At 38.8% G+C, this 10,000-nt stretch overlaps 2 protein-coding genes across 2 annotated transcripts in view; both read left to right on the plus strand.

Annotated features, from left to right (window-relative positions):
- The first annotated feature begins 2,505 nt into the window (after positions 1 to 2,505).
- Positions 2,506 to 5,479, plus strand: LOC138057495 (melanocortin receptor 5-like). Its single transcript, XM_068903505.1, has one exon. The coding sequence runs from the start codon at positions 3,635 to 3,637 to the stop codon at positions 4,559 to 4,561; it is 927 nt and encodes a 308-aa protein (XP_068759606.1). The 5' UTR covers positions 2,506 to 3,634; the 3' UTR covers positions 4,562 to 5,479.
- Positions 4,891 to 10,000, plus strand: part of LOC138055732 (dynein axonemal heavy chain 1-like) — a 17,325-nt gene continuing 12,215 nt past the window's right edge. The window contains exons 1-3 of the mRNA XM_068901611.1: positions 4,891 to 5,010; positions 8,376 to 8,621; positions 9,960 to 10,000. The exon at positions 9,960 to 10,000 is cut by the window's right edge and continues 109 nt beyond it. Coding sequence (XP_068757712.1) covers positions 4,891 to 5,010; positions 8,376 to 8,621; positions 9,960 to 10,000 — 407 coding nt within the window. The remainder of the gene's footprint in view (positions 5,011 to 8,375; positions 8,622 to 9,959) is intronic.

Consider the following 10,000-nt stretch of genomic DNA (forward strand, 5'->3'; position numbering starts at 1 on the left):
AATGAGGTCGTCATCTTGGATTCGCGCGGCTGGGTCTGAATTCCGGTTTTTTCGACCATCCAACTGTCTGCGAGCAGGCTACAGCTCTAGCGGTGTTTTCGGGCTTGGGAAGGGCAGGACAAGGCGCATCGAGTTCTTCTACTAGGACCTTTCAAAGAAATAAAACAAGCCTTATTAGAGCGGTTATCATTGAAATTAGCTAATTGCATCAGAGTATGATGTATATGAAATGAATCGTATGAACTGCGGAAATTAAATCAATTGAAGACTGATCTTCAACGTTGTGTGCGCAATTAAAGTGCCCTTGTGACCAAAAAATCAATTCATATTTTTCTTTGGATTTCAAAACTATGTTAACAAAACACTAAGTGACCCACGCTTTAAGCCTTGATTTCAAAAAGACACCTCTTTCTTTTAACTGTAATTTTCCTATTTAATGGTCCGCCATTACTAACATTATGTTCTTGAGAGAGCTGGATCGAGGAGAAAAGTAAGTTTGTAATATAAAGATGGGATATTGCGTCGTGTAATTGTTAGGAAATGTCCAACCTCTTTTTGGGAGATGGCCAAGTGTGCTGCTTTCCCAAAGCCTCTTCCGTAATACTCTTTACTTGAAGCTACAGGCAACCCAACAGATAAGACACTTAGCGTGAACTTTGGCTTTTTATCTTTCTAGCGTTCTAGTGCTGCTAAAAGAAACGGATTGGAATTAATTTTTCATGGGCAATTATATAATATGCCAGTGAAAAGACTAACTACATGCGTACCTGATGCATCCGTGGAACCCCTTCATTTTGGAGTTTAGCCGAATCATTTAGAGCAATGCAATTTGGTGAAAAGGATGTCTTTTGTGTCGCTGAGGAAGTATCCGAAAATTCTATTTGGACATGATTAAATGCAAATGAATTTGATTTATTCATGATTGGTTCCAAGGAACAATTTGAAAAATGATCTCTTTAACTACAACTTTTTTTCCCACCGTAGGAGTGGGTTTTATGGCGTACTTAATTTTTTGATCATACTTTTTTATCGTAGTCAGATTGCATACTGAAGAGTATTAAATCCCCTGCTAAGCCTTTTATTATGTAGGCTTAGCCGAGAAAGACAATGGTGATATCGGCTTTCAAGTTTCAACAATGGCAATTCTCTGTAGTTCAAGCGCTATCAGAAAGTGTTGGCAAGAAACAACATGGTGCATTGCATATCTTATTTAATTTTCATTTCTTTTTTTTTGGTTCAAATTTACCGATGAAATCAGGACGACATCTTGTGTTGGATTCCAGTTAAGCTTCTTTTCAGATTAGCGGAGCTAATGTGTTTTTTGTGGTGTGAGTCAGTAATAGTCGTATCGACGATGATTGCGATCACAGGTGATACTAACGATAGTGGTGATGATGATGATGACCTTATTTTGATTATCACACCTTGTGTAAGCCAGTTGCCCTATCGCTAAAGGGTGACGAAACAAGTTGCAAAACGTTTTCTTGTGAACCGCGCACTGTTCACTGTGCAAAATATTTCTATACTATTTTAAAAATTGATTTAATATCCAGGGAGAATACCACGTGTCTTTAGGGTTAGGGTTGGTTGACTAACTTGACTAACATGCGGGGTCTAAAATTTCTTACTGCAATCTTCAGGTGTGAAGATTCGTAACTGTCAAATTCCTGGCTTATCGCGAGATACACTATCCTTTGATGATTTCTGGCCTCATAAATATGAAGTTGATGACCTACTGTAGCTAAGAATGTCTTCCCGTCTCATGGAGACTTCTTCTTTTGTTATTGCTTGCATCTCCTTATCTGATCTAGCGCCGGAGCCGTTAGCGTCACTTCCTTTTAATCACGTTTGTGACAAATGAAACCCCGAAAATACGTTACGAGCCTCAGGCAAAATTGGATATGAACGAAAAAATTGAAGGTTTCCATCCTGACGGATATGGGGACCGTGAAATTTTTACTTTCGAGTTGAATGCGACAGTTCATAGTTTGGTGCCCCAAACAAGCACGCTCTTTTGCCCATTTCACACGGTACAAGCTACATTTATGTTTGTCATTTTTGTTTGTCTTTTATATTTTTCGCCATCGTGCTATGTTATTTTACAGTCAAACCAAGTGAAGCGTACCCCTCAAGATTGCATTAATGAAGTGATTATTTGAAACTTGAACCCGCTAGTCGTTTCAAGAATGCAATAATGAATTGATTATTCGAATATTGAACTCGCTCGCTCGATCCAAGAATACGGCTAAATTCGCTAACGGCTTCCGTTTTCGAAAAATCAATTCACTGTTGCGACTAGTAGGTTTCAAACCTACTAGTCTTTTCTAGAATGCAATACTGAATCGATTTTTCGGAAACGGAACCCGTTAGCCGTATTCTTGGATCGAACGAGCGAGTTCAATATTCGAATAATCAATTCATTATTGCATTCTTGAAACGACTAGCGGGTTCAAGTTTCAAATAATCACTTCCTTAATGCAATCTTGAGGGGTACGCTTCACTTGGTTTGACTGTAAGGAGGAAGTTTTGTATGTTTTTGGACACGTGCATGTGTAAATTTTATTCAGGATTCAGACCCAAAAGTCATTTGTCGAATTTAAACCATACCCGTTTCTTTAATACGAAAGAATGATTTCACTTCCGTTTTTTAATCAGTTCATTTTTAACGTTTTCAATCGAAAAATCCTTCTTTTTAAGAACTAGAACAAGAGCTTTTCTGCTTTGTAGAAGTGGCTTACAATTTCAGTTTTGACTTCTTTTTTGCATGTTCAACACAGGTTACCCTGTTTTGATTAGCTTTCATTTTTCCTTCGTCTTTGCTTTTACACTACATATATTTCAAAACTGGTACCATTACATTCAAGTTTCCCAAGGCTACGTTTGTAGTCAATTTATGTCATTAAGTTGAAATGTGTTACCGCATTTCAAATTAAGAGTGCAAATTTGAAGTCATGTGTGGAATTAAAAAGCCACTGAATATGAATGCCCTGTTTTAGGGATAAAACCAACCTCCGCTTTTTTTTTGCTTTTTGTCAATATTGCCAGTCAATCATAAAAAGTAACTTCTATGACGGTTCATATGGAGAAAATATGTCCTGAAATTACTTTGTTTCATTTGATCGCCAAAGGCGTTCATGATTATTTTGGTTGATATAGGGTTTAGTCCAAAAAAATTACTTTGGCTGAATAACACACGTTATTTCCGTCAAAGTAAAATATCAAACAACCTTGTCAGCGATTTGTTTGCGTGGCAATAAAAGGAAAATGACAGGGCTAGTGTTAACGCGGGTTTCAATCTGGTAGCAGGTGAAAACGTCGTGCTATATAACGCACTCGATCAGGGATTCCCAGCGAATTTTCAATAAGATTCACAGGTCTTGAAACCATATTGTTTTGAAGTTCGAACCTTTAGAAAAATGTCATATTGAAAACGGTGGTTTCCGTATTTAAGCAGCTGCAGATGTGACGTCGAAGCCCTGCTAGGCCTAACAATTTGAGAAAAACCACATCGACGAGCTTCTTGTTTTATACTGACGCACTGATAATTTCTTTTTGGTTGAAGCATCTGGTCTCTTTCTTTGGAATCGGAAGGGAGACAATAATTCAGCAAGGACCAAAGTGGAGTTACCGAAGGATGGCTGGTGCTGAAAATTCGTGTGCCAGCGTACGAGTGCCAGTACCTCTTTCCTTCATAACGGCAAGTTTGTCTCTGCTCCTTGCCCTAATGACAATTCCAGGCAACTTTTTAGTCTGCTTTGCTGTTTTCAAGGATCCCCATAAAAGTCTCAAGACGCCTTTCACCTTCTTCGTTGTGAATCTGGCCGTATCAGACTTGATTGTGGGCGTGATGACTGAGCCGATATCTGTGTTGCTTCACTTTCGCGAGGGCCTTTCTCTTGATATTGGTCATCAATTTTTTTGGTTGATCCACATGTCTTACTTTGTCTCGTGCACCGCGTCAGTTTTGAACCTCGCTGCTTTGACAGCGGATCGCTATACAGCCATAAGCTACCCTTTACGGTATCGAGCAAGGTTCGGCACTAAACGTGCCATTTTCATCACAGGTTCCATTTGGTTTGTATCTTGCTCATTGCCGTTTGTTTACTTTAAAGTTGGCTATTTGAGGTATACCTTTGTGTTTGCAAACACTGCTGTAGCTTTGACTTTAATCATTTTTCTTTTCACATACGCTCGGGTTTTGCGAGGCATGCGAGCGCATGTTTCGGAATTGAAAACAATACGACAGAGCTCACAATCAGAGGAGAATCGTGCAAGACTCAGAGCGGCTTCGAGGGACAAAAAGTTAACGCAGGTACTTATGATGATGTTGGGGATCTTCCTTGTCTGCTATACTCCATCCTGTGTTATGATTTACATCATGAATCTCTGTTTGTCTTGTGATTGCATTACTATCCATGTTTTGAGGGATCTTCAATTCATCTTCGTTTTGTTGTCCTCTGCGCTGAATCCATTTTTGTACGCTTGGCGTGTACCAAACTTTCGGAGAGCTTTTAAGAGGATTTTACTTCCACGAAGCATACAAGAAGAATCATTACCTTGAAGCATGCAAGACTATAGGGGAAAAAGTGCTCTTAGAACCGTAGAGTTGGTATCGTACTCTGCACGTTCTCTACCCGACCTCCCCTAACCAGTCTCTCTTTTAGCCTCGTTAGAACTGTAACGTCAGAGCAACTGGTACATTGATGCCCTTTGAACGCAACATGCGAACAAATATGAGATGCTGTGGGATCAGTATTTGTATATCTCCAATTCTTCGCGACGTTTCTGTTTTGCCATTATTAATGCAATGCATATGTTAAAGTGAAACCTTTTATTAAATTCGTCAAAAAAAAGAAAGGTTTACACTCACAGTAATAGATTCATAATCTGATGGCGTCCTTACTTCGTTTGCCATTTGTAAAACAACTATACCACCAAATGGTGGAGCGCCAGATCCATTTATGGGAATTAATGGATTGTAAAGACAATTATACCCTTGCGTTTACAGACGTGAGTCTGCTATGGACGCCTTACTCAGTCTCAAAAGCCTTGATCTACTTGAGAAGTGCAAATATCTTAGTCATTTGCATGCTTTCAGAATTAGAATTTCGCCAATCCAGTAATGATTGTAATTAGCATAGATAGCTATAAATATCAGTCAACGTCACGTTTATGTTCTCTGAATGGAAAGAAAGTGCGTGTTGGAGACGAAAAATTGAAGTGATCATCATCACTGTAAGCAATTGTTTTGTATAGACACCTGAAAATTCTCAGGTGACTTCAACGAGATTTGAACCCATGACCTCAGTGAAGCCCCTCAGTTGGGAGCAGGTCAATTTTTGTGCTCATCTGGTAGGACTGATGAAGGAAAGAAATTGAAAGATTGAAGTGATACTCGCACTCATTCATCACTTGTCCTGATAAATGCCAACATCGCTTTTCATGTTCTCTGCAATCTGAAATAAAGCTTTTGCGTTTTAAGTGCATGTCACCTTTGCTTGTGTTTTTTTCTTATCTTTTTTGCGTTCTAGTTCTGCCTAATGCTGCTAAGAAAACGGATTGGAACAAATTGTTCCTCGATTACTATGTTTGCAAAATAACTTATACATGTGTGCCTGCATGATACATCCGTGGGCCCTCTTTGTTTTGGAGTCGATCATTGAGAGCAGCTCGATTAAAGGGATGTCTTATATTTCGCGAATAAAGGAGCTGTTTTGATCAATCTGTGTTGTTTCGTACCCCAAAATTTTGTTCACAGATAATAAAAAACAAAAAACAAAAGAACGAAAGAGTCTGATAAATATTCATGTTGAGAGATTGGCTCATTACAGAGAGCAATGTAAAAAGTGATGTCTTCGACTAAGTACTTTTTTCCACCTTAGAAGTTGGTTGTATGGCCTGCTTCATTTTCTGATTGCTACAAACTTTTTTTAAACTATTTATTGCAATGACATTTCGTACAGAAGAATATTAAGCCTTTCGTAAGCCTTATATCGAATCTGGGGAGCTTAGACGAGGAAGTAGAAATATCCGCTTTCCAGTCCTAACAAATAGCAATTCCCTGTATTTCAAGCTCTATAACAAAAGTGTCGGCAAGATGTAACGAGGTTCAGTGCATTTTCTTATTTTTTATTTTAATTTGGTAGTTCAAATTACCTCGGTCCCAAGAGCCTGGGAACGAGGTTGGAAGACTTCCTGCTTGAGAACCTATGAGTACCAACAACGAATGTTACGTTTAAACCTCGTTTGTGCCTATTTTGGTATGCCAATTCAGCTCGCATCCAAAAATCCAACAAAATAATTTTTTTAATAAATCAGCGGAATGTGGTGGAAATAATATTGTTAAAAACGATGACTGTGGTTACAACGATAGTGATGATGACGATAACTATCTGTTGTTTATCAGATGTGATAATGATGATAGTTTCGATAGTTAGCAACTATTCACCGAAGTGGAGGTGGCTAGTGGTGGACACTGAGGTGAATAGTTGTTTTAGTATATACTAAAGCATTGAGATAATATAGCAAAAAGATGATTTTAATTCATTTATTTCTGAGAAGATTACAATATTTTCGGGCGCAAATCCCGCGCGAATTGCTCGCAGGTGAATAGCAAAGGATATCCGGAGTTTGAGTAGCCAATCAGCGCGCGCTTTCAACGCTATCCACTGTTTTGGTATATACTAATTATAATTAGTAGAATTCTACTAGTATACTAATGCAAATGCTGTAATCTGATTGGCTGAGCCATTGAACACTATCAGCCATTAGTGTCAAGTGGCTGGAGGTCGTCTTGGAAATAACGACGTTTTTTTCGTTTTTCCAAAGTTTTGGAGGAAAATTTGGATGCGAATGGGCAATTAAATTTTTGAGAAGTCTAAACGAAGGACATTTACGGTTTCTTTACTTTCAAAAAAGTTGAAATTATTGAAAAAGCTGATGCGCTTGCGTGCACAACTTAGATTTTAAATGGCAATTCAATCCGAGCGATCTTTTTCAGGCGCAAAGTTTAACAATACGTCAAGAAATAATTGGAAACCGACATTTGAAGTAAATTTTAGTAACAATTCCACTAAAACAATTAGATTTTTTGCTCTCGATTTCTATGAGGTGATAGTTGATTTGGCCTTCGGCCTTATCAACTATCACCTCATAGAAATCTCATAATCTAATTGTTAACTATAGTACAGTACTAATTTCCATAGCAGTAATTTCCTTATGCCCGTTACCGGTTTCAGCAAAGTACATTAAATTCCAATTTGGACGCAGTGCGGTCTCAGGGGTTAGGGCGCTTGCCTTGAGATCCGGAGATCCATGGTTCAAGACCCGTTCTGGCCTCTGGCTGAATTCGATCGTTATATTAGCCAACTGCTCTTCCTCCGGCCATTTGAGATACTTAAAGAGCCACGTTCACCCTACAGGCATTGCTTACCGTAGAACAAGAAACAAAGGCATTTCTGGTTTGGTGACGCCATGACGTCAATTTTGTTTCTTGTGATTGGTCATCGGGCTTCTGTGGGAGATTTTCTTTCCCGGTAAATTCAATCTAAAAATAAATCAGTCTGTGAAAACCCCATGACAGAAATATAGGACTGTCTGTTGTTCGCTGTGTAAGTATGTATTGTAATATGTAAAAGAATCTTGAAGTCACAACCAAAAAGAGCTCCTCTTCTACAGTGTAATATTCAACTTATGTATTAGCTCCTTTCTTTCATTTAAAACATGCAAAACCGCGCACCGGTGGCTCAGTTGGTTGAGCACCAGGCTGCCATGCGGGAGGTCGTGAGTTCGACTCCGGTCGGACCAACACTCAGGGTCTTTAAATAACTGAGGAGAAAGTGCTTCCTTTATAATTACATCCTTTATAATGGTTAGACTTTCACTTTTTCTCGGATAAGGACTATAAACCGTAGGTCCCGTCTCACAAATATCTTGCATGTTCAACAGTTCCCCGTGGGACGTTAAAGAACCCACACACTATTCGAGAAGAGTAGGGGATGAAGTTTCCGGTGTTGTGGCTGTCCTCTGTGAGTATATGGGTGGGTGGGTGGGTATAGCAGGTCCACATCAGCTGAATAGCTGCCAAAACGTCAACCTGCTTCAACAAATAAATAACAAACAAACAATGTTGTATGCTTTAGAAACAAAGGAGTACGAGTTTCGGCGCTCCCACTGTCTATGATCCGGAAAAACCTTCATCTGGAAGAAAAGGCCTAGTTTAGCTATAAGCCGGTTGCCTTATCACTAAGGGGTGTCGTCCTATCAAAGTGTGGATACCTTTAAGGTTGCAAAACGTTTTGTTGGGAATCGTACACTGTGTTCATTGTAAGAAATATTTCTTGCTATACTTCTTTGAAAATTTATTTAATCACCAGGGAGAATACCGCGTATCTTTGGTCGAAGAATGGTTGACAGAGTTGCGTGGTTTAGAAATTCCTCACTCGGATAACTGCAATCTTGTGGTGACTCTTGGTGATCCTGTCAAGATTCGCAACTGGCAAATTGCTGGCTTACCTCGAGATACTCTGTCCGTAGAGGATGGTGTTATTGTGCAGTTTTCACAGAGGTGGCCACTGTTTATTGATCCACAAGGACAAGCTAATAAGTGGATAAAGAACTTGGTGAGTAGTTTCTATAAAAGTCTTGGACTGATTTTCGATAGTGAGCGTACGGATAGCTATTTATCTGGAATGTCCTTAAGCAAAATGTTCATAGCAATTTCTCATGGATTTTAGTTACCCACAAGGATACTTTAATGATGTTTGTTTCTTCTGTGGCGGGTGCTGACAGGATGTATTTTCATATTATATTATATTACATACATATTATATGTACAAAAACCACTATAAAGTGGTGTAGATTAATCCATGAACAGGCAGTTACTATTAAAATTGGTGTAAAACTAAACTTTCACCTGTGAAATTTTTTCCTTGATATTACGCACTAACTTTTATCCTTTAAAAATAGTAAAAATACCCAAAATTTAGAGTAATTTTAGAACATCATTTTAGTGTAAGAGTTTCACATTGAGAAGGTGTAATTTTACATCTTTGCCTTCGTAACATTACACTTTAATTTTTAGTGAGTATTGTTTGATGGCGTTTATTCATAATCGGCTAGCGCTAGCCCTGGCAGGTGTATTCATTGAAACGAAGGAATGGTCACTACAGGCAGACTAAGTACCTTACTGGAACATTTCTTGTAACCAGCACAACATACTAGTTTAGTCCAAGGATATGAAACGGTGCTGCGGCCGGACTGTATTGTTATTTGAATGTGTGTAATAAAACGAACATTAAAAGGTACAAATGAGAAAATGTGAGGCGAAGGATGATTTCGTTGCTAAAGTAAACTTTAAAATATTCTCGCTTTGCCTGTCCAAAAGGCGAACTATTTAAAGTGATGCCTTTGGAATTCATCATTAACAAAATGGCGTTCTGGGATATGTCAAAAGAATATGTTAAATACTTGAAAAAATGTAAAAGTTGTATCGCAATGCACGATACATGTTTTGCAGTGTCTGTCACCTCAAAAAACCCTTTCCGCAAGCACAAGTCAGGACGCACGTTTCAAAATGTTTACGATGAAGAGGTCCATAACCGTACGTCACTGTGTGTGTGTCCATATAGCAATGTGTTCACAAGCGCGTTGCATTATGTTTAAAGCCCGGCAAAGCCAAAAACATCGAGATTTTGCACAGTATATTGATTTTAAATTTTGATAATGTTGTTGCAGCGGCTGGCCTGCGTATCCGGCTCTGCTCGCTCTGTAGCAAAAAAAAAAAAAAATGGTGTTGATGTGGTACCTCAGTGAGAAAATGTTCAATTGTTCTTTATTCTACTTGTCTCCTCTCTATTTCTGTCCCCCAACTTTTACGTTTAATTGACGGGTAGAATATATGGTTTGTTGCTTCATAGTCATTTACCGGTTATCTTGTGCGGCAATCTTTTTTGCTGCAGGAAAAAGACGCTGGCCTTGATGTCATCAAGCTCAGTGACCG

This window comes from Montipora capricornis, chromosome 7 (assembly GCF_036669925.1).
Source record: "Montipora capricornis isolate CH-2021 chromosome 7, ASM3666992v2, whole genome shotgun sequence".
NCBI lineage: Eukaryota > Metazoa > Cnidaria > Anthozoa > Scleractinia > Acroporidae > Montipora > Montipora capricornis.

What these genes read in the sequence shown, in the direction of transcription:
- LOC138057495 (XM_068903505.1), top strand. Translation starts at nt 3,635, where the DNA reads ATGGCTGGTGCTGAAAATTCGTGTGCCAGCGTACGAGTGCCAGTACCT.